This window comes from Vipera ursinii, assembly GCF_947247035.1.
Source record: "Vipera ursinii genome assembly, chromosome: 9".
Taxonomy (NCBI): Eukaryota; Metazoa; Chordata; class Lepidosauria; order Squamata; family Viperidae; genus Vipera; species Vipera ursinii.
Window position 1 is genome coordinate 20,970,205 of NC_139523.1, and position 23,558 is coordinate 20,993,762.

A 23,558-nucleotide genomic window follows, 5' to 3' on the forward strand; every position below is an offset into this window, starting at 1 on the left:
AGATAGAAACTCCCCTCTGACCCCGGAAGCCAGGTTGCTGGGACATGTAGTTTAATAACGGGAAGCCGCCAGATTGGGGAAAGCAAGTAGATGTACGCCTGTATAACTCCGACCGAATCGAACGACGCGTTAAACCAGGGGTAGGCAACCTCGGCTCTTTTATGACTCATGGACTTCAACTCCCAGAATTCCTGAGTCAGCTGACTCAGGAATTCTGGGAGTTGAAGTCCATGAGTCATAAAAGAGCCGAGGTTGCCTACCCCTGCGTTAAACGCCCAGACGGCTAGGGCTGCGGAGCGGGCGGAGCTGGTGCCCAGGCCGCAGTTCCACCGGGGATGCTCTGGAGCAGCCCCGTCGACGGAAGGCGAGAAGCGAAACGCTGCGGAAAGATGAATGGGGCGCCGCTGCCTGGCGAGAGTAGCCGATACCATTTGCTTCACCAGGAGGGTGTGGGAGAGAAAAACGAGCCTCTTCCTTTCTCCCCCCCCCCCCCAGTTTGCCTGGTCAGGTGGTTCCGTCCAGGTGGCGGCAGGAAACCGCTTCCAAAGCGGAGCTGAAACTGAGCAGGCGGAGCAATTTCTCCGGCGGCTTAAAGGTCGGGGGAGCAGTGGATTATTGTTTTCTTTTCCCCCGATCAATACCGTGAGTAGTCTCTCCCCCCCCGTTTTTTTCCTCGAATGGTACCGGCTATTTGCAGCAGGCAGACAGCTCGCAGGGAGAACGAACCATTGCGCACGGGGGGGGGAAGGCAATGGATTAAGCCCGCTTTTCTTTCCTCTGCGAAAACGGAAGAATGATGAGTCAGTCAGAAGGCTTGAAAGGAAGAGAGCAACCTCGCACAAAGAGCAGTAACTGTATGTGACGGGGGAGGGGTGTTTAATCCTCTTTCGCGTCTTCCGCCCCCCCCCTCCGTTCATGCCTCGATGCATTGATCCACTACTGTAGGGGTTGATGGAATTGGTGCAAACGATGCCCTGGGGTTGCGAGAGGTGCAAAAAGGCTCGCAATATCAAACCTCTGCAGATCAATTAAGTCTTTGGCTGTTGTGGAAATCCACATTGCCGACAGCTTCGCCGTTACTTCTCTAGCCGCAAAAAAAAGGGAAAAAAAAGACAGCCCTACAGGCGTTGCACAGGATAGGTTCAAATTCCGCCCCCCCCCTTTTTGAGGAATGGTACCGCCGAAGCTTTGTACGGCGGAGGGGAAATGAATAGACGAAACCATTGGCGCTCGGCGGGCGAGGGGGGAGCGGTGACTGGCGGGGCCGTATTGTTCCTGGACGGAGCTCCTGGACGCAGGTGCAGCTCTTCCTTTGCTTGGCCCGCTGGGGATGCGGAGCAATCGGGCTCAGGGGTGGGGTGCGCTGTGGGGGGGGGGGAGGGTGCGGGGTGGGCAGGCCACTGAGCCAGGAATTGAGTCCCTCTTCTCTGCTTTGTCTCCTTTAGGATCTGCAAGCATGAGCGACGGTGACAAGAACCCCGCCAGCACCCCAAGCCCCGTCATCGACGTGCAAGGGGATGGACGATGGATGTCCTTGGTGAGCTGCCTGCTGAGCTGCAGGGATCTGGCCGAAAAGAGGGTCTTGGGGTGGAGGGGAGGCCCCTCTCTGGACCTCTATGGCCACTCCGTTCCTCTTGATTCTGTTCAAGAATAACAGAGTTGGAAGGGGGGACCTTGGAGGTCTTCTAGTCCAACCCTCTGCTCTGGCAGGAAACCCTATCCAGGGGTAGGCAACCTCGGCTCTTTTATGACTCGTGGACTTCAACTCCCAGAATTCCTGAGCCAGCATGGCTCAGCTTGGAAACCTCTCCCTTTCCCCTCAGCATGGCTGGCTCGGGAATTCTGGGAGTTGAAGTCCACCAGTCATAAAGTGGCCTAGGCCAGGGGTAGGCAACCTCGGCTCTTTTATGACTCATGGACTTCAACTTCCAGAATTCCTGAGCCAGCATGGGGGAACTATGGCCCCCTCATGACTCGTGGACTTCAACTCCCAGAATTCCTGAGCCAGCATGGGGGAAACTTTGGCCCCTTCATGACTCGTGGACTTCAACTTCCAGAATTCCTGAGCCAGCATGGGGGAAACTTTGGCCCCTTCATGACTCGTGGACTTCAACTCCCAGAATTCCTGAGCCAGCATGGCTCAGCTTGGAAACCTCTCCCTTTCCCCTCAGCATGGCTGGCTCGGGAATTCTGGGAGTTGAAGTCCACGAGTCATAAAAGAGCCGAGGTTGCCTACCGCTGCTCTATACCATTTCAGACAAATGCCATCCAATTTTGTCATAAAAACCTCCGCTGATGGAGGAGGCACAATTTCTGGAGGCCAGTCCTTCCACCGATTCTTTAATTTGGGTTTACTCCCCCACACAGCTACACCTTCCAGATGTTGGAAGGAGGCAGCTTCCAGCCTTCCCAACCGGTACACCCAAAGGAACTCTGGGGACTGCAGTAACAAAACATCTGGAAGATGCTGGTGAAGGGATGGCTAACTTTCATTTTATGTTCATTGTGAACTGTGATTTTTTGGCATTTTTATTTGCCAGTTTACTTCGTTTCCAGCAAAAGTGCCCATTGTGTACAGTGCATTCGTTTAACAAACACAGCATTCATTTATGATCACAGCGTTCACTTAACAGCCACTTTATAAAAGGTTATAAAATCAGGCAGAGTCAGGGCGGTGACCCGTTTAGTGACTCTTAATTCTGGGGTTAATGATCACCATACATTGAGGACTATTTGCACTACGTTTGCTGTTGCTGTAGAGCGACGTTCACTAGGAGTGTCTGTGGCTGGTCTAATTTGGCTCACTATAGCTGAGTCAGCTCAAAATTGTCACCATAATTCATTTGGGTCTTTCCTTGAAGTCAGAGGTCTCCAAACTTGGCAACTTTAAGACTTTTGGACTTCAGTTCCCAGAATTCCTTAGCCAGCCATGTTTTAAGTGAGAGAAAGAAATCTCCCCTTGGATACACCATTTGCTAATTCTTCCACGAACAGCAAAATGGGAACATAGATGTCAAAAATCTTGGGGTTAGCATCCAGAGATCTCCTGTCTCGATCCACTGAGCTTTGCTTTGGATCCCAATTCTTGGGCTACACTTCTGCTTTTCTTCCCCCTTCCAGAAATTTAGTCTCTCGTCAGCTTCCCCTCTGAACAAGCTCCCAATTTTCTCCATTTCCTGCAGCACCACCGTTTCATTGCCGATAGCAAAGACAAGGAACCTGAAGTGGTCTTTATTGGGGACTCTCTGGTACAGCTGCTGCACCAGTTTGAGGTAAAGTGTCTTGGAAAGAGTCTCTGGGAAATCAAGCCGGTCTTATTCGTCTGCTCATTCGCCTTTTTTTTCTTTTCTCCTCCAGATCTGGAGGGAGCTTTTCTCCCCGCTGCATGCCCTCAACTTTGGCATTGGGGGCGATGCCACTCAGCACGTGCTCTGGCGCCTGCAGAATGGAGAACTGCAGCACATCCGTCCAAAGGTAAGTAGGTGGCGGCTGATGAAGTAGGCCTTCAAGCCCAGGATCCTCTACCTACAGTTCTTAAAAATGTTACTCAGCCCTGCTCCCTATATATATATTTTTTTTATCCTGTCTTTTATTATTCTTACATCTGACCCAAGGCCATGAACATACCCAACACCACTTTCTTCCTCCTGTTTTCCCCACAACAATCCTGCGAGGTGGGTTGGGCTAAGAGTGACTGGCCCAAAGTCCTCCAGTGGGCTTTCATGTCTAAGGCAGGACTAGGACTCAGCGTCTCCCATTTTCTAGCCTGGTGCCTTAAACACTAGACCAGGGGTAGGCAACCTTGGCTCTTTTATGACTCGTGGACTTCAACTCCCAGAATTCCTGAGCCTTCTGGGAGTTGAAGTCCACGAGTCATAAAAGAGTCAGGGTTGCCTACCCCTGCATTTTAGGCCAACCTGGCTCTTACATATACTTTCTTAATGGAAACATCAAATGGAAATCAATGAGAAAGGGCGAGCTAAACAACCTGTATGTATGCAATCTGTAAAGATACACCCATTTAGTTTCTCCCACCTCCCACCCCTCCTTTAATTCTTCTGCATAATAATTAGGGAGAACCAACAGCCTGAGATTATCTGGGATCCATTGCATATTTAAGGACCTACCTGAAACTTTTTCTTAAAAACATTTAATTATAAAATGCTATACAGCACCTCCGGCAGTGCTTCTCTATGGCTGGCTGCGGAATTCTGGGAGTTGGAAGTCTATACACCTTAAAAGTTGCCAAGGTTGAGAAACTCTGCTCTATGGGTTATGTGAAAACTCAAAATATACAAACCCAGGGCAGCATTCAACTTGCTGAGGTGGCAATAGAAGTTGGTCCTTAACTTTTCAGACTCTGTAGCCTTGTCCACATAAAGATCCAGAATGACCACTTTTATAGCAGCAGGTCTGGTGTTGTTGAAACACAAGACAAGAGGGTGTGGTGTTTTAATAGCCAGATTTCCTGTTGTGGTGCTAGATAGGTAGCTGTGCATAAAAGCAATAACGTCGTTAATTACTTCCTTTCACCCAGGCATCTTACATCCCTTTCCACACCCAGAACTTGGAAACAATTCTTTTTCCCCCTCTCATTGGTTCCAGATTGTGGTACTCTGGGTGGGCACCAATAACCATGGACACACTGCAGAACAGGTGGCTGCTGGCATAGAAGCCATTGTGCGTGTCATCACTCAGCAACAACCCCAGGCCCGCGTGGTTGTATTGGTGAGTTCCAAGCCCGGCTCAATCTGATAAGAATGCCTTTAAAAATTGCCACTGTTTCGACTGGGCTGGGTCCCCTGCTGTGCCCTGTAACATTAAGCCAGAATCATATTGGCCAAAGAAACTAGAATGGTGTGGCTTGCAATATATGTCTATCTTCATTATTTATGAAGCTTATAGATGTGGTCCTCAATTTATGGCTGTAATTGAGCCTGGTATTATGGTTCTAAGCCAGGGGTAGGCAACCTTGACTCTCTTATGACTTGTGGAATTCTGGGAGTTGACGTTCACAAGTCATAAAAGAACCTACCCCTGTTCTAAGCCATGGCCGTCATTAAGTGGGTCACCATGCCCAAGTTTATGACTTTTGCAATGCTCATAAAGCAAACACCGCAGTTACTCAATTAAGCCATTTTCTTCGCGAGTTTGACACGCCTGGTGTATCAGAACCTCGAACAGTTATTAAGTGAGAACTACTAGTACTAAACAAAGACTACTTTCCCAGGTCATTGAGCCCAGTTAATGGAACATTCACACATCGCATCAGCTTAGAAACCAACCACTTTGTGACTTAGAATCTTGCAATAAGCAAACCGGGGTCTTTTCTGTATCCTGCACAGGGCTTGCTGCCACGGGGCAAAAACCCCAACCCGTTACGAGAGAAGAACAGAAGGGTGAACGAATTGCTCGAGGTTAAGGTGCCGCTGCTCCCCAATGCCTCTTTCCTCAATGTTGACCCGGGCTTTGTGCATTCAGACGGGACTATAAGTCACCACGACATGTACGACTACCTCCACCTGACCCGCAACGGATATGCCCGACTCTGCCCTGGGCTGCATCGGCTGCTGCTCTGCCTGCTGGGAGAATGCCATGCTCAGACACCTTGATGGATGCTGTCAATCAGACCTCAGAGGCTTGTCGTTGGCTGGAATGAGGGCAGGAGGCTTAGAAGCTAGATTGCTGTTCACTCCAGATTAGCTGTTCTCAACCGTGCCAACTTTTAAGATAAGTGGACTTGTAACTCCCAGAATTCTGGGAGTTAAAAATCCACCCGTCTTAAAAGTTGCCAAGGTCGAAGAAACCCGCTCCAGAGTGCCAATATAGTTTGCCACCCATCTTCTGCCTGGTATATGGAACTGGGTACTTCTTTACTAACTCCGTTAAGCCTCGGTGTGGGTTTTCTGGCAAGGGATGGGAATGGACGGCACAATGACTTGCAGCTGCCAAAAACAAAAAGTTTGGCAGAAGACGTAATGGGAATTTGTCTTGCTTTTACATAATAAAAATAACCTGAAATTTCTGGGCAGAAGTTTTGTGTTTCTTTACCTATTAACTTGAGGTTCAGACAGGTAATTTGCTAATGGGGCGAGTCATCTGTCACCGTTGCCTAGTCGTCTGGCTTACACTAAAAATAGGTTTTCCCCGGAAGCAATTAGCAACTATTTGCATACAAAGTCTTTTACGTTTTTGGAGAATTTGTTCCTGCTCTCTGCAAACCTCTTCCTGGTTGCAGCCTTCTTGAATTCTTTAGCTTTATCTTCATGAAGTTGAAGAGGCGGTTTATGCTTTTTTTTTAAAGCCAGCCTATATAGCAGGTGTGGGGAATGATGGCCCTTTTATGACTTGTGGACTTCAACTCCCAGAATTCCTGAGCCGTTCAGTCATAGCCACAAACCCTGAAGGGGCCATTGGTCCCCACATCTGCTTTATAGAGACCACTATACATAGCTTACAGCTGTGCTGGAGAACCTTGTTAACAGATGTCTCTCTCCTCTTTCTGCACTGAACTTTGTGAGCTACGTATTTATTTCCCATTCCATTTCTCTGGGAAAAAATGCTAAAATTAGATGCCTTGTGGCCGAAGACACAATATCAACTTGAGTTTAATTAGCCTAGTTGGCTGGATCTGCAGATCCCCTGGACGGCTACATGGTGGGCTACGTTGGGGCGGTAACTAAAAAGCTGCCGGTGTAGTTTGATTTCATTTCAAGACTGAGGAAGAAATTTTCTTTCCTCGTTAGTTGCAAAATGCAACGAGGGGTCGCAAAGCGATTCCAACCTGCAGGCCGCATCGAACTGATGCACTGAAGGCTCGATTTCAAACTGTAGGCAGTCCTCAACTTACGACAATTGAGCTCAACATGTCGCTAAGCAAAACAGCTGCTGAGTTTTGCCCCCTTTTATGACCTTTCTTGCCAGAGTCATTAAATTAATTACTGCAGCTAAGTAACAGGGCTGTTAAATGACTGCCTTCCCCATGGACATTTCTTGTGTGAAGGTTTCACACTGCAACTGTCACAAAATACGTGCTCCTTGTCAAGCGTCTTGACTTCTGATCACGTGGCCCAAGGGGACGCTGCAACGGTTGAAAAGTGTGAAAAATGGTCGTAAGTCACTCCTCAGTTCCCTCATAACTTTTAAGTGCTCACTAAATGAATGGTTTGTAAGTTGAGGATTACCTACAGACAGAATCCCAGAGGTCTGCATCGTGGTCTCGCTGCAGGAACGTTTTTGTTTCAAAGCCCAAAGACCAGATTTGTGTTCTCAATGCTGGGGCAAACACGCAAAGGGCAAGCCAAGACTGTGCCCCAAGCTTCAAATCTGCCCGGAGGGACTTCTCCAGCTTCCCATTCTTCCAACAAGATCTTACCAAAAACACCTCAAGCGTACCTTGGCGCCTGGCAAGGGTGAGAAAAGCTAAAAGGGCCGAAAGAATGAGATGGCCCCAGGATCCAAAAGGGTCACGGTGAAGATTAAAAAAACATACGGAAGGCAGAAGGGATGGATTCTCCGCCCGCACCGAAATTCTACAACTGGACCGGATTGTTAAAGAGCTTTAATAGTATGTGAGGTGGGGCCACCCCAATACAGAAGGGGTTACACATGGTCAACATGTGGCTGTGGCCACCAGGGCACTCACACTTGGGAAGGGAGCTTGCCAGGCCGGCTCCCTCTCCAAAACCCCTCTTAACTCCCGTCCAGATTTAGGCTGTGCCACACGCAAATGTCTCTCCTGGTTCCTCTCTCTCGGCAAGGCCAAAACTCCACCGATCCCGGCCTTGTCCCGGATGGACTTTCCTCTCTTGCTTCTCCTTCTGGCTCCTCCGGTGACCCAGTTTGCCCAATGACCAAAGCGATCCCCGGTCCGGGAAGGTCAGGCCTCCCTTCTTTCCACTGCACGGATGGATGGACAAGGCTTCCCACCCCACCCCGCCCCACCCCCACCCTGCCCCGATGACTGGACACAGAAGCAACAGGTAGGTGGGTAGGTAGGTAGGTGGGTTCTCCAAATTACGTAGAACATTATTCGATGTGCGGGGAAATCAACACGAGGTCTGTCATTTTTACAGGGGTGGGAGGGTTGTTGCGCCTGGGAGGAGGGCCTTCTGGCAGCCCCTCCCCCTCCCCCCTGGCGGTCTCCTGGACCGTGTCCTGGAATGGTCGATAGGTCAGCACCACCACCACGTTGGGAGTTCTTGGGAGGAGGAAGGGGCCAAGGAGCTGTTGGAAGGCCACCGCCCTTCCACATCGGATCAGAACGGCTGAAGAGGCAGGCCTGCAAGGAGCCCAGGCAGTGTCTACGGGGTGCAGAAGCTTCTCCCGTACAGTCACAAGAGAGAGCAGGTGAGGTTAGCAAAGGGAGGGGCACCGGTGAGGAGCAGGACAAGGGTGTGGGGGGGTAAAGCTCTGGGGCTCCCCCACCCTCCACGCGGCTGCTTTTCTCGCTCGCTGCTGGGTGCTCTTCATCTGCTGCTGCTGCTGCTGCTGGCGGCGGTGGTGGCGGTGCTGCTAGCGGCCGTCCCCGGAGAAGACTGCTGGTTAGAGTCCCAGCTGGCTGCTGCAGGGGAAGGGCTGGCTGCTGGGGGGGCAGCCTCTGTGCTTTGGCCGGAGTCTTGCGGGAGACTCAGTTCCACCAGCTGCCCCCCCTCTGTGGTGCCGCCTGGGGGGCCTCCGGGCTCCGGCGTGCTGGGGGCTTGTTCTGTTGTGGCTGCCTGCATAATCTTCTGCCTCACTTCCCGTATTTTGAGTTGTAAGCAGACCTTGGTGGGGAAGATGTCAGAGTAGCGAGCTTGGAAAGCGGCAGTGGCTTGGGCTGTCCAAAGGAAAACAAAACAAAACTCAGCGAGGCTACACACAAAATTGAGAACAAATGGGATGATGGTAAGGGTAGCAAGCTCCCTGTGCAGGTCATCCTCGACTTATGACCTGCACAACTGAGCCCCAAATTTCCAGGGCTAAGCAAGGCCGTGGTCACGTGGGTTTTTACCACCTTTCAAATTGCCAAGCTTGTTAAACGAATCACTGCAATGCTCAAATTCGTAACATAAGTTTTCGTTAAGTGAATCTGGCTTCTTCCCCCGTTGACTTTGCTGGTCAGAAGTTCACAAAAGGCGACCGCGTGACCCGAGGATGCTGCGGCCGTCATAAATAGGAGCCCACTGTCAAGTATCTGAAGTGTGATCACGCGACCACGGGGATGCTGCAACGGTCGTGTGAAAAACGGTTTTAGGTTACTTTTTCCAATGCCATTGTTAAATTTGAATGATTTAATATGAATGGCTGTTGAGGCGAGGGGCTGCTGTACAGGAAAATCTTTTCCCTGGTCTTCAATACCCAGAATTCCCCAGCCGGCACTGCCACGCATTTTAAAGTGGCCCAGCCTGGGAAACACTGTCCTAGAGCAGGGCTCGGCAACCTTGGCTCTTTTATGACTCGTAGACTTCAGCTCCCAGAATTCCTGAGCCAGCATGGCTCAGTATGGAAACCTCTCCCTTTCCCCTCAGCACGGCTGGATCGGGAATTCTGGAAGTTGAAGTCCACAAGTCATAAAAGAGCCAAGGTTGCCGAGCCCTGCCCTAAAGAGTGGTTTCTTAAAGCCTTTCCCCCCCAAAATCAACAATCCAGAAAGCTGCAGAAATGAGTCCACTCTGGCCTGCAGCTTTCAAGACAGCCCTTCCCTCCCTGGCCAAGTCCGAAAGTCATCAAAAGGATCTCCTGCTATGTTATTAGCTGCGAAGTCGTGTCCGACCCACCGTGACCCCATGGACAACGTTCCTCCAGGCCTTCCTGTCCTCTACCATCTTCTGGAGTCCATTTAAGCTCACGCCTCCTGCTTCAGTGACTCCATCCAGCCACCTCATTCTCTGTCGTCCCCTTCTTCTCTTGCCCTCAACCTTTCCCAGCATGAGGCTCTTCTCCAGTGAGTCCTTCCTTCTCATTAGGTGGCCAAAGTCTTTGAGTTTCAACTTCAGGATCTGGCCTTCTAAAGAGCAGTCAGGGTTGATCTCCTCTAGGACCGACTGGTTTGATCGCCTTGCAGTCCAAGGGACTCGCAGGAGTCTTCTCCAGCACCAGAGTTCAAAGGCCTCAATTCTTTGGCGCTCAGCCTTTCTTATGGTCCAAATTTCACAGTCACACATTGCAACTGGGGAGACCATAGCCTTGACTATACGCACTTTTGTTGACAGGGTGATGTCTCTGCTTTTTAGTGTGCAGTCTAGATTTGTCATGGCTTTCCTCCCCAGGAGCGTCTTTTAATTTCTTGGCTACAGTCCCCATCTTTGGTGATCTTGGAGCCCAGGAAAATAAAATCTGTCACTACCTCCATTTCTTGCCCATCTATTTGCCAGGAAATCCAGAGCCCTCTGATACTCAAGACGGACCTTCAGCTGGAAGTCAAGACGGGGCCAAAGAAGTGAATTGGAGTCTAAAGTTGGTCACCACAAGAGCACTCCATGCCGGGGGCGGGGGGAAAAAAAACAAAAAAAAAAACACACCCCACAACCCTCCTACCTGAAGGGAAGAAGCCATGATCCTGGAAGAGCTGCATGACTAAAGCCCTCCTCTGGTCCAAGGTACGTCGGAGTGAAGAGTAGGGCACCTTCTCGTATTCCAGTTCCCCCAGGACGTCTTCCGTGTCTGTGCCTGCAGAGAGGTGGACGCTGCTATAAGAGGGAGCCTGTAAATCCCTTGCCAATTCCTAAGGAGGCCCATCTAACGGGACAACAACAACAAAAAGGGCCTCCTCCATGGTGGCTCCCTCCCTGAGGAAAACATCATCCCTGCGGAAATAAGAATGGCCTCCACCTTGACTCTTTCAAAAGGCCTTGGAAGACGTAGTTCCGCCAATGGGCCTGGGGTCCCCAGAGTGGGATGGAGCCCATCAAATGGCTCATTTGGTTGTTGTTGCCAGGGAATGGAGGGGAAGGGGGACGTTATTGCTGTTTTATTGCTCTTATATCAGGCTTTTATCCTTGTAAGCTGCGGGCATAACTTATTGGAGGGCCATATAAATTTCCGTGCACAGTGTCAAGTTTCCGACGTAAGGGCTTTTCAAGTGACTCTTGAGGCATTGTTTTACCTTAAAAGTCCTTTATTTAGCCTAATACACTGGCAAATGCTTGCTCGAAGGAAGCTGGAATCTGAAATCTCTGCCCCTTTCACAATATATTAAAACACAATTCTCCACCTTTCTAATTTTGTCATTAATCGTATTCTCCAATTAATTTAAAGAATCACTTTCCCTTCCGTTAGAAAACCCGCCAAGGTCTTATCTTCTTAAGTTAGAGATGGCCTTGAAAGTGCAATCCTCCTCATCCCCCCTCCCAACCTTAAACTCAATCTCTTAAAGCAGGGGTCTTCAAACCTGGCCCTTTTATGACCTGTGGACTTCAACTCCCAGAATTCCTCAGCCAGCAAAGCTGGGAGTTGAAGTCCACAAGTCATAAAAGGGCCAAGTTTGAAGACCCCTGTCTTAAAGCAATACACAAGTTTAACTTCTTCATCTCTTGTCAAGCAAGAACATTCGATGTTAGCAGCGTTGACACACAGATTCCTCCATCGAGCGGAGAGGGCCCACCTGAGCGGCCTTCCTTGTTGGGCGAGAGATCTCCCTCCCGTTTCCATCTACCTGTTTTGTCAAAAGTAAAGATGTCTCCTTCGCACTTGGCACTCTTGGGAGTGTTGGGCTCCGAACTGCAACTGGAACGACGCCGCATCTTCCGTTTGGGGGAGATGGGATCTTCCGTCGAGGAGTCCAGGTCTGGGGGGGGGGAAACCCCGGGTTAGGAGGCAGACGCACAAACACACACACACACACACACACACACACACACACAGATGCTCACACTCCAGTAATCTACTCCACCCAAATGGTCACGTTAGGAACGTACACCGATGCTGCTAGTTTTTCATACTGCTCTACAAGGGATGTCTCGGAAGCAGAGAAAGCAGGATCACGCAGCAGCAGGAGACGGGCCCGCACTGTATCAGCTGGTACCCCAAAAGCTGCCCAAGATCCCCATAATCAACGGAGAGCCGGTTTGACGTAGTGGTTAAGGTGGTGGGCTTAGGTATCAGGAGACAGTGGGTTCTAGTCCCACCCAAGGCATGAAAGCTGGATGGCTGGCTGACTTTGGGCTAATTGCACCCTCTCGGCCCAACTCATCTCACAGGCTGGTTATTGTGGGGAAAATAGGAGTAAGAATGTGCTGTTGGATATGTTGACTGCCTTGAGTTATTTGTAAAAACAATCAAGGCGGGATACAAATAAAAATCCCTGAACTACCCTGTTTCCCCCAAAATAAGACCTAACCGGAAAATAAGCCCTAGGATGATTTTTTTCCCAGGATGCTCGTAATACAAGCTCCAGTTAAGATCGTCAGCAAGATGGGACGCATTTAGTACCCTACGTCCCCCCAAAATAAGACCTAACTGGAAAAATAAGCCCTAATGCATCTTTTGGAGCAAAAATTAACGTTAAGACTTGGTCTTAATTTTCGGGGAAATACGGCGCCACGACCGTGGCAAACAAGAAACTTAGCCATCTTCTGTTTCAGGTTAACTCAATCAAGTACACCAGTATTTTTTTTTAAAAAAAAAACTTTCAAATTGCTCCCCAGCAAATCTAGGTCCTTAAGTTCTACTGTGCAAACGGCACAGCCACGTCTAGATCCTTGTCGGCAGCAGGGCTAAAGACGTCCGTCTTCTCTTCCAAGACTCAGCCAACCTCCTCCCCCCCGCCTACCCACCCACCCCCCGCTTTCCTGGCCTTCTCCTTCCTTCCCCCTTACCGGTGGAGTTCTTGCGCTTCTTGCGGTAGCTACCCAGGATGGCCCGAGGAGAGGTGGCAAGGGACTGCAGCGTAGGCGAAGGCAAGACCTCTTCAGGCTTGAACTCGGGCAACTCGGCAAAGCGCTCCTCGAAATCCACTTCAGAGAGAACCCTGCTGGGGTGAGCGGAGGAGCTAAGGGTCAGGCAAGGCAAGGCAAGGCGGTGGGGCAGCCTGCCCCCTCCCACTGACTCTCCGTTGCTTCCAATCCAGCCTCTCCTGTGCATCCCTCCGTACGGCAGTGCTGCCCAATCAGCCCAGCTCCCTCTCGGAAGAGGGCCTTTCTGGGGACGCCAGGCAATTTTAAATAAAATTTACATGCGTTAGCATCCTCTCTTCTGCCAAGGAAACACGGCCCTGAGACACAGCCATCATGGGATGGGTCAACAGAGGTGGGAAGTTGGTTTCAGGGTGTTAAAAGGCACTTCCCAGGAGCCTGTGGAGGTGGCCGAGATAGGCACCAACATAAAACATGCCCATGCTAGGGAGTTTTGACTCTTCCCAGGACTAGGTTGTTATTCAAGCAACAGTAACAACCAATAACAACTGGTTTGGTCTAGTGATTAAGGCACCGGGCTAGAAAGCAGAAGATTGTGAGTTCTAGTCCTGCCTTAGCCGTGAAAACCAGCTGGATGGGCTTTGAGCCAGTCCCTCTCAGTCCAACCCACCTCACAGGGTTGTTGTTATGGGGAAAACGGGAGGAAGGGGTATTGTGCGTGTTCGCCACCTTGAGTTATTTATATAAATAATAAAGCTAGGATATAAATAAAATAATAAAATTTAAAAACAACAAAACAAACCAACCAGAAATAAAATGGAGGAATGACCCTCTCTCGTACGTTTTTACATATCCCTCCAGAATCTCTTCCGTCTTTCCTCGGAGCCTATCTGGGCCCGTTTCCTGAGGAAAAGTAATCTCCTCATGGGTTCAGGTCTTGCCAATGTTCCGTCTTGCACTGTGCAAGCAGCGCTAATGCCAACGAGGGAACCACTGACCATCCCAGAGGGTTTGGGGAAAGAGTTTTAACAGGCGTTCAGCTCATCCTCGAGTTCATTATCACCCGAATTTAAGCAGAAGGGCGCTCCTAGAACACAACAAAGGCGGCTGTGGCCGGCCAAAGAGGGAGAGACCGGCACCTGTTCTACCCCTGCAAATCGCCACCATTATGAAGTCACAAAGACGTCCTTCTCCCCCCCCCCCATACACACAAACAAAGAATACAATCCACGCAGTGGGAATCTTTAGGACTTTGGCCACAGAGCCTGCCCACGCTCGCCTCCCCATCACTCACTTGTCGACAGAATCAAAGGTTTTCTTCAGAGGGGGAGGCCGGACCTTCACTTTCTTCCCACCTGGACCCTCCTTTGGCTCCAGGCCATCGGCCGCAGGGGCTGCCGTTGGGGGGAGAGTGGAAGGGCCGCTTCTGGGGCCTTCTCCAGAGTTTGACGGGATCGGACTGAGCGCCAAGGAGGAAGGTGGAGCCGCAGAGGAGGCTGAACCCTCCGGACCGGCTGTTCTCCAGTCAGGGGAGCTGGGGAATTTCGAGGCCTAGACAAGGAGGCAGGCAGAGCAGCCGTGAGCAGCTTGGAAAGAGGAGACTCAAAGTACGATGAGGAACGACGACACAGCAGCATGTCGCTGAGACGCAAACAGGAAGCAGATCCTCTTTGGTTTCACTTAAGAACCAGGGTTAAGATGGGATCTGGGCCGGTTTCCAGGATCCAGACTGGATCCTGCAACATTATCCTGGGACACACGTATTCGTTCGTCAGGCCAAGATGGCACAGGGACCGGGAGGAGACACACATACATGGACCACGGCACATCGCCCAAATCAAAGCAAATCATGTTCAAAGTGCACGTAGTTCTTGCTTAGCAACCGTTCGAAGTTATGACAGACACCCCCTCCCCAAAAAAAAGGTACTTATGGCCTGGTTCCGGAGTTCCAATGGTGGCACACACATACCCTGCGGTCATTTGATGGCATTTCGGGTGCCACCAACTGGCTCACCCTTATGGTCAGTTCTCGCATGTCATGGTCAGGTGATGGCATTTAGGATGGGGGGGGGTTAGCTAGAAACTGGACTTTTCAGCCAGTTTCTAGTAAAAAAAAATTAAAAAAAAAATGCCCGTAGCAATGTACTGACCCGCTTAACAACCCCTTTATAACCGCCACGTTTGCTTAGCCATGAAAAGGTCGTAAAATGGGGGTCTTGTCATGTGGATGCCTCAACGTGTGACTTTAGGATAGAAATTCGAGGCTTCCGTTATGGTTGGAAGTCCAGGATTAGCTGTCCTCTGTTAATAGGCTCACATCCCAACCTTTCTAAAACAGGAGAAGGCTATAACAAAGGAGAATATTTGTAGCTCAGGGTTGACATAAAGCCTGAGCTTGCTTGTTTTCTTGCAGAATTTCATGACCCAAACTAGGAAACATCGTCAGTGCTAGTTAAGGAGTGCAGTTTGCTGTCAGTTTATACTCTGGGGACTTGCCCTGTCGGTATTGGTGGGGGTGGTCTTAAAAGAGATTCTTCTGTGGGTTTGGGGGCAGTTTCTTGATTGGGGTATTGTTTACTTGACGGTCGGTCTGACGTTAACCTTGGGAGTTAATCTATGCTGATGGAAAAGTGCTGGAGTCTATTTTGCACAGTCTGTAGATGTTGTTAGTGTCTACACTGATGGCTGATTGGTCAAGACTGCCAGGCTTCTAGAAATTCCTTGCCGCTTTTGGACTTGGCTTGGTCTAGGATGGTCACGCTCCCCCCCCCTTGTAAACAATGGTTAAATCTGTCTCTACATTGTAAAATTAAACAAGGCTGCTTAGTACACTGCAAGGCTCACAAAAGCGCTGCAGGGCCTGGGTACGGCCGCCAGAAGCCACAAAGACCGCTTATGGGGGAGAAGGAGAGAGGCCAGGCAGCGTCGCCCAGCTTACTTACGGTTTCCACCCCTTTGCTGCCTAACAGGGAGGGCGGTGGAGGGTCACGGCCAGCGCCCTCTTCGCTGGACCCCGCTGCCATGTCTCGCTGGCTCCAGACGACGTCTGCGGCCGGGGTCTCTGTTACCTGCGACGGCTGGCATGCTGGGGGCGATACTGGCTCCCAGCAATCTCGCTTCACCTCCTGGGCTTTGGCAGGACTCTTTTCGGCCCCCTGGCACGCAGGGGAAGAAGACGGGGGGATGTCTTGGGGACCCGGCTCCCGCAAGGGCCGCTCCGAGGTTTCGCTCTCCCGGTGGTATCGCGCTCCTCCAGATTCTTGCTGCTGCCCCGGAGGAGGCCGAAGGGGGCCTGGCGAGGAGACTGATTCGTAGGAGCCAACCGGGATGCTAGCGATGGTGGCTTTCACCTTCTGGGGGGGCTTGAGGGGCGGGCGCTGAGGTCGAGTGGGCGCCGGAGGAATTACTTGCGTGGCTGAGAGGGAAGGAACGAAAAAAGTAAAGGCGACGGTGAGCAACACGGGTTCAGCAGAGTCAGCCTAGTTACAATACAGATATCATGGTTCCAACAGAAGAAACTCTTCAAAGAACTTCGAGGTATTGTTTACCTCAAAGAATCTTTATTTAAGTAGCATAGCATCGGCACTAACACAGTCGAAGCCAAAAGCTGAATTCCCCTCCCCTGAGCGCATAGTATCAAAGCACAGTTCCCTCGTAAATCACATTCTCTAATTTAGTTTGAAATGCAGGCTTTCCCCTCCAGTTCTTCAGCCCGCCAATTGTTATCATCTCTTATTTCAATAACCTTGGTTCTCACACTAGGCTGAGTATTGTTATGTCTAGCTAGTCTCGTGTACATTCCTCCCCGCAGCATCATCTAACTCTAAGAGTAAAGCATAAGAAGAAAATGGTTGCATCTCCATCTGTTCTCAAAGCAAAAACATCCGATGTCAGCAGGGTTGACAACAGATAGTCCTCGAATTATCACCACAACATCTGGGAGAATTTAATCCTTTTTCCTTTTCCTCACAACCAGCAAAAGCTAAAGGAGGATCATCATTTTGAGGGACAGCTTTATCTGCCATTTCAGACCAGGCTCTTTCAAGTTCCTGCCTCCCTCCTATAGTCTGCCTTCGGTCCCTCTTCGTTTTCTCTCTGGGAGACAACTCCCCCCATCCCATTCCCCGTGTGACTCCGATCCCCATCACTCTAACCCCAATACCTGTGGAAATCAGGCTGTGGTTGGAACTGCCAGCAGTCTGATTGGGGCTGCCCCCCTTGGGCAGGATGGCTGTGGGAGAGGAGACCGTGGCAGTGCCCGTGGCGGCCACCGAATAGACCACACTGTGACTGGCAGACTGAACAGGACTGGTCCCTGTGGGGGTGGGGTAGACGGCAGTGATGACCTGCCCTTGTCCAGCACCAGAAACGGGGAGTTGAGGGCTCTGAAGTGGGGACACTCCCACTTGCCCCGAAGTCAGCACAGGATTCTGACCTGAAGGAAACAGACCGAACGCAGGTTTCAGATCAATATTCTTTTGGGGTAGCCAACCAGTCTGTTAGCTTGGCATTCTGCTCGCTTGTGCCCCCCCCCACACACACACAGTCACACGTAACACACAACTGCCTCTCTGGCCTTACCGGAGAGCAGTGGCCCAATAGCTGTGAAACCCAGTGCCACGGGGGCAGGCCCCACTGGGGACTGGACGTAGGTGGTGGTAGGAGCAGCCGGAGGGACGCTGGGTTGAGAATGAGAAGTTGAGGTGCCCAGGGACAGAGCATGTCCAGCTGCTGACTGCACATAAGTGATCCTGGAGGGAGAGAGGGAGAAAGAGGGAGGGAGAGACAGAGAGAGGGGGAGAGAGACAGAGGGAGAGGGAGGGACAGACAGGGGGGGAGAGAGAGACAGAGAGGGAGGGAGAGAGATGGAGAGAAGGAAGAAGAGGGAGGGAGGGAGGGAGGGAGGGACAGACAGAATGTATTTAATGGCAGCTGCTATAGTCACGCATATAGTCCCCACGCCTCGAAGATCCAGTGCTACAAACCAACACTGCAAAGCCATACCTGGTCGAGGAGGGCAAGAGGACCTTCTGGGCCTGGCTCGGGGAACCAATGACAGCGGTGGCCATGGTGCCCTGGAGTGCAGCAGGGCTAAGTGGGGGCACCAAGGTGGCACTGCTCTGAGAAGAGGACTGAGGCTGGACAACTGGCACTGGAGTGAGCTGGATAATCTGAAAGAGCAGAAAAACCCGATTGGCACAGGCAGCTGAGAGGAACACGAGGAGGAGGAGGAGGAGGAGGAGGAGGCGGCGAAACCAGACTCAGACTCAATGTCATTTGCCAAGAAATTTGCGGTCAAGAAATTTAGCAAGTGACAGTACTCAAATACGCTTGGAGACAGACGAGGGAGTCTGCCCAACACAAAAGTGAGGTTTTCAGTCTTTGCTACAACGGAGAAGAGGAGAGAGGAAGGACGTGTGGGCCGGAAACGGTGATCACCAGCCAAGAGGGACTGTGGTTCTCTTCAGGCACAGGAAGCTCTCCCCTGTTTCAGACCTTCTAAAGAATGGATTTTGGAGAACCCCAATAAATCTCCGTAACTTGACAGGCCCAAGAGAGATGTTTTCGTTATTAAATCTCTCTTTCCCCTATTTCACAGTCCAGAGGCTGAGAGATTTGCTGTTTTTTTTTTTAAAAAAAAATAAATAAATAACAAAAGCAAAATGTGGCATTCGGACTTCTAACAGCAGTCATGCAGAAGACAAGATTTTTTTCCCAGATGTGAAATCTCCAAACGTTTGCAGATCTGCAGGCAGATGCATTTGCAGAACACCAGGCTGAGGAACAGATTGCACCTTGCTTCCCCCCCACTTTTTTCCCCTTTTCCTGAGATCCCAGTTGTGCAGGATAGATGTGCAATACGCACACAGGCACTATTTAACATTTGTATGGACGTCCAACTCACCAAATTACACTCCCACGTTCATAAAAAAAAAACCCCACAGAATTTAAATGATCTCAGGTATATTTTAAGTGTATAAAATATTCGAGGTATTCTTGCGCTGTTATAAACTTCATCTAAATAAGCCGCTAGTGGTTCATCTTTCATCTTATGCCGCTCCAGATTCCTTCTGCCCCAAACGTGCTTTCTTTTAGTAGGCTGCATACATGTTTCTCCCCCCGCCCCCCCGGCCTCACAACCTCCTTCCCACCCCAACCTTTTGGAAACAACTTTCCCGAAGTACAATTTAAGGGCATCACAGGAAGTCCTCGCTTAACAACCTGTCAGCAACGCTCAAAAGTTATGATGAGCCTCTCCAGAGCCACTTGCAACCCGTTCTCGAAGATCCGATTGTCACAAACCCAACCCCCCAGGTCATGTGACTGACTTTTGGGCATTTCGATTGCACTGACGACCATTTGCATCATCCCACAGTCACATAACCTCAAATTTCACCAATTTTTTTTTGCCAGTTTCTAGTATTTCTGGCTTTTGCCAAAAAAACATCCAGTGAAAATGGAGTTGTTTTAATAGTAGTGACGTTCACTTAACGACTGCCACAAAAAAAATCATAAAATTGGGCGCAGTTACGTGGTGACCCACTTAATCAGCACCATGACCTACAACTCTTAATTGCGGGCTCAATTATGGTTAAGTCGAGAACTGCCTACATATTTCTGAGGCTGCAGTTCTGTATGTTTATCATTTGAGAAATTCTCTTTCACTGGATGTTATTCCAAACCCTCATTGCCCCTATGCTCGTCTATCACCCTCGTGAACCTGACATTTGCCCCCTATTAGGGCAGGGACCAAGGTGCTTAGATCCTAGTGTCTAAAATTACTTAGAACAAAAGGAGAGGGAGAGAGAGAGAGAGAGAGAGAGAGAGAGAGAGAGAGAGAGAGAGAGAGAGAGAGAGAGAGAGAGATATTTCTTCCACACCATCTCTTCTCCCTCCTTACTCAAGAGGCATCCTCTTCTGAAGATACTGACCTTACTGGCTGGCTGACTCCCATTTTGCACCGGGACAGGGAAAGGCGGAGTAACCAGAGGCAGCTGGGTGGCTGAGGTGGTCCTTACTGTCACCTGGGAGGCTGCCATGGGCACCAATACTTTGCCTTGCACTTGTAGCCCTGCGGGGGGCATCACTTGCCCAGACACAAGGTGGGCTGAACTGCTGGGAGATGGTGCTTGTACCGGCGACACGGACTGAACTGTGGAGAGGAGGGGGGAAGAGAGAGAGGAAGAGAACAGTCAGGGGAGGTTAGGGATGGCACAACAATCATCACAACTGATATTAGGGATGCATCAATTTACTGAATGCTACAAGCAACTGTGCATTTAAAGTGCATAATCTTCCTGTTCCTTCTTGTGTCTTTGTCTCGTTAAGGAGCCTTCCCAACAGATGGTACCCCTAATACTTGGTAGCAAAAGAAGAGAATATTTGTAGCTCAGGGTTGAACTGTGGGGTCCTTGGTGCTCTCTGAGCTTGGTGCTTTTCTTACAGATGTTTCAGGACCAAACTAGGTAACATCATCAGTGCAAGAAGGGAGTGCAGTTTGTGGGGAGAAGGAGGAGGAGGGGGTCCTTGGTGCTCTCTAAGCTTGGTTGTTTTCTTGCAGACGTTTCATTACCCAGACTAGGTAACTTCATAACAACGTACCAATGGGAAAGCATAATACTTGGCTTCCCATTATGCAGAGAAAATCAGGTGTTAAAACTTTTTAGAAATTTTTTTGACCCACTCCAATTTGTAGACTCTGCACAGGATACCACAGCGTAAAAGATGTGAAACAATTTTAAAAATAAGACAAGATAAAAACAATGCGCCACAAAAAAAAAAAACCCTCGCTTTCTCCCAAGATGGGACACCCCCAAAGCAAAAGAACTAGCTAGCAGAACAGTTATTTCACAGCCTTCAAGAGTTCAAAGAATTTGCTTGGAAGTCACTCTGTCAGCAACCTTCTGCGGGAACCCAAAGTCCACCAGACTTAAAAGTGGCAGAGAATAGACACCCCTGGCCTAAAACGTACCTTTGGGTGCCGAGGACATGACGGTGACGCTGTTGCTGTTGCTTCCCGGGGCGGGCTGGATGATGGGGATGGCCTGGGGGGCAGTGATGACTTTTCCGTTGGGGGGAGGCAGAGTGAAGTGGATGCTGGCGGCTGCAGGCGCGCCCGCCGCCGCTGGGATCTTCCCCCCAGCTACCTGCAGCTGCTGAGGCAACGTAGGTAGGATGTACTGAACTTGAGTGATGCTGCCAGTCTTTCCTGCTGGGCCCGAAAAAATACCTTGTGGCTGCAGGATGCTGAGAGGCATTGGTCCGTTCTGTCCGGGGGGATTCTGGGTGATGAACTGGACAGAAGGCTGCTGGGCAATAGCCCCAGGGGGCAGAACAGTCACTGGAACGCCGGCTCCTCCGGCGCCACTGGCTTGGCTGTAACCTTGAGTTCCTACCAGGAGATTGGTCACCACACTTCCTTGGCTTGGGGGACATTTCCCCACTGCAGCCAAGCCTTGGCCCAGCAGCGGTCCAGCGACTAAGTGAGGAGACGTGGCTTGGATGCCAGCCATGGCCGAGGTCTGCGGAGTCTTTTTATCAGCGTACAGCAAGCCGAGCCGGCTCACGGGAATTCCTTCTGGCTTAGCGTTGCTGTCGGGAGGCGGGGGGCTGACCAGCGGCAGCACGTCGCCCGTTCCACGCAGCAAAGGCTTGCTGGCGATAGGCACCGGAGTGCTGCTAACCGGCTTCACCACATTGGTGACCACAGTGGAGGCAGGCCGGACCAAGCTGGGCGATCCGCTGTAGCCGATCACCCCCCATGTTTGGGGTGCCGAGAGAAGGGGCGGTCACCAACACGGTCCCAGTGGACAAGCGGGCCGGATCTGGAAGCACCACGGTCTGCACCGCCCCACCGAGCGAAGAGATGACGGAGTGGGCAGGAACCGAGAGGGGAGCCGTTCCAGCCTCCAAAGGCCCCTGTGAACTGCCTGCGCTGTCTGCTGTCTTCCGCCGGAAGGGGGAGGCCGCTGGGTCAAAGCGGGCCTCCAACCGCTTGGCAGGGGTGTTGTGGGGACGGAGAGCTCCGTGCGAGTCTTGGGCCTTGAAGGTGCTGGGGGACATCTGGAAGGAACTGTAAGATTTGGAGGGGGGCTGCTCCTCGTGACCGAGAGGCGGCGGTGGGGGTGGCGGTGGTGGCTCTAAGTCCAGAGGGGGCGGTGGTGGACGACAGGGGGCAAAGGCAGCAGAGGAAGGAGGCAGGGCCGCTGAGCGGATCACCGGGGTGAAAAGCTTCCGTCCAAAGTCCTACAAGCAAAGAGGGATGCTCTTAAATTAAAACAGCCCCGGGAAAACCGTTTTTTCATGAGGTTCTGCCAAAGGTGGAGACCAGCTTTGAAACTGATCAGGTCCCAGCTCAAGTCTCATCAAGACGACTTGAGACGAGACTTCCTCCAGCTTCAAGCTATCAGATGCACGAGAACGGCAGACCAGTTAATGTAAGGTGAATGTTCCCAAATACGATACGTAGGTGCTCGCACAGAATTCCCTAGACAAGACTGGCCTTTTCGTGCCACTTAGCTGTGACCCCCTCCATTTCTATTTTGTTACAGCTGCTACTACATCCGTCGTGTGGAGAGCACATCCCAAGGCACTTCCGGGTTGAAAGAACGAGCCGGTGACATCACCGTCACCCAAGGGGGCTCCTTTCACGTCCCCTGTTATTTTCCCACCGAAGTGGTACCTAGTTATCTGCTTGCACTTGCATGCTTTCAAACTGCTAGGTGGACAGGAGCTGGGATAAATATCTGTACTTATCGGTGCGCTTAAAAAGCTTTTGTTCTAACCGGCCTCTTGCAACTCACACACCTTGCTGTCAGATTCATCCCCTAACGATCCTTCGCTGTCGCTGTCCGTCACTCGTTCTTTGCACTTCAAGTCGACGTCAGCCGGGTTGAACCCGTCTTCAGCTGCAGGAGGAGAGCAATGGGAGTGAGTCAGCAAGATCCCATCTCCCCATCTAGCTCCCCCTGTGAAAACTCTCCAGGATGACTGGCAGAGGGGGTTGCTGTCCAGGAGATAGGATTACTACAGATCTGCAAATACGCTTACTGCAAAGGCAAGCTCCAGAGGACAGGGATTTGGGAGGGAAGCAAGCATGTGCCCCCCTGCGCACACATCAGAAGTCCTAGAAGAGTTTTCCAAACAAGGAATTTGGGTGCAGGGTACTCAGCTGAACTGAGTACTCGAAGAACTGAGTGGATGCAGCAAATGAAGGGGACAGTCAGCAAAATAACCACAAGAAACCACCATAAAGGCAGAGGGGAAGATGATATGCAGAAATGCCTGGTTCCTAACTGGCCACTACCTAGCTTTGAAACAGTGCATTCAGACATCTATGGCAGGGATAGGCAACCTTGGCTCTTTTATGACTCGTGGACTTCAACTCCCAGAATTCCTCAGTCAGCATGGCTGGCTCAGGAATTCTGGGCGTCGAAGTCCACGAGTCATAAAAGAGCCAGGGTCGCCTACCCTGCAGATTCTTAAGTCATTTGGGTCATGGTGTCCAAAGGTGCTCTTTTCAAAAGGCAACTGGACTTTGCTTTTTTTCCTTCAACATCCAGACGACTGCCAAGAATATAAATCCTTCCATTTCCCACCATCTCAGATGAGAAGCAAAACATCTTCAAGGAAAAAAAGAAGAATATCACCAAAGTTTTTAAGAAGAGTCTGGGCAGCAACTTGTTCCTGCTTGAGCAGGGGGTTGGACTAGAAGACCTCCAAAGT

The 23,558-nt window shown here is 50.8% G+C and overlaps 2 protein-coding genes across 5 annotated transcripts in view; one reads left to right on the forward strand and one right to left on the reverse strand.

Annotated features, from left to right (window-relative positions):
- Positions 1-331: 331 nt before the first annotated feature.
- On the forward strand, positions 332-6,020 carry PAFAH1B3 (platelet activating factor acetylhydrolase 1b catalytic subunit 3). 4 transcript variants are annotated; one of them, XM_083369396.1, is made up of 6 exons: positions 332-1,298; positions 1,446-1,537; positions 3,183-3,272; positions 3,358-3,474; positions 4,606-4,728; positions 5,346-6,020. In XM_083369396.1, exons 2-6 carry the CDS (start codon positions 1,457-1,459, stop codon positions 5,610-5,612), a joined length of 678 nt encoding a protein of 225 aa, XP_083225522.1. In that variant the 5' UTR covers positions 332-1,298; positions 1,446-1,456; the 3' UTR covers positions 5,613-6,020. The 4 variants fall into 4 exon arrangements, with proteins under 4 accessions (XP_083225522.1, XP_083225524.1, XP_083225523.1 ...); XM_083369398.1 differs by having other exon boundaries at positions 332-854; XM_083369397.1 differs by having other exon boundaries at positions 333-642.
- A 1,526-nt stretch (positions 6,021-7,546) lies between these two features.
- CIC (capicua transcriptional repressor) overlaps positions 7,547-23,558 on the reverse strand; it is a 46,858-nt gene continuing 30,846 nt past the window's right edge. Inside the window, 13 exon segments of the mRNA XM_083369376.1 lie at positions 7,547-8,818; positions 10,519-10,650; positions 11,636-11,767; positions 12,798-12,952; positions 14,128-14,384; positions 15,776-16,248; positions 16,996-17,268; positions 17,415-17,584; positions 17,838-18,004; positions 19,766-19,986; positions 20,806-21,592; positions 21,594-22,079; positions 22,641-22,741. Of these exon segments, the coding sequence (XP_083225502.1) occupies positions 8,469-8,818; positions 10,519-10,650; positions 11,636-11,767; positions 12,798-12,952; positions 14,128-14,384; positions 15,776-16,248; positions 16,996-17,268; positions 17,415-17,584; positions 17,838-18,004; positions 19,766-19,986; positions 20,806-21,592; positions 21,594-22,079; positions 22,641-22,741 (3,704 nt within the window). The 3' untranslated portion in view covers positions 7,547-8,468.

Coding starts and splice junctions, on each gene's coding strand:
- PAFAH1B3 (XM_083369396.1), top strand. CDS start 1,457: ATGAGCGACGGTGACAAGAACCCCGCCAGCACCCCAAGCCCCGTCATC. Junction 3,273..3,357: donor AGCTGCTGCACCAGTTTGAG/GTAAAGTGTCTT, acceptor TTTCTCCTCCAG/ATCTGGAGGGAGCTTTTCTC. Junction 4,729..5,345: donor AGGCCCGCGTGGTTGTATTG/GTGAGTTCCAAG, acceptor TATCCTGCACAG/GGCTTGCTGCCACGGGGCAA.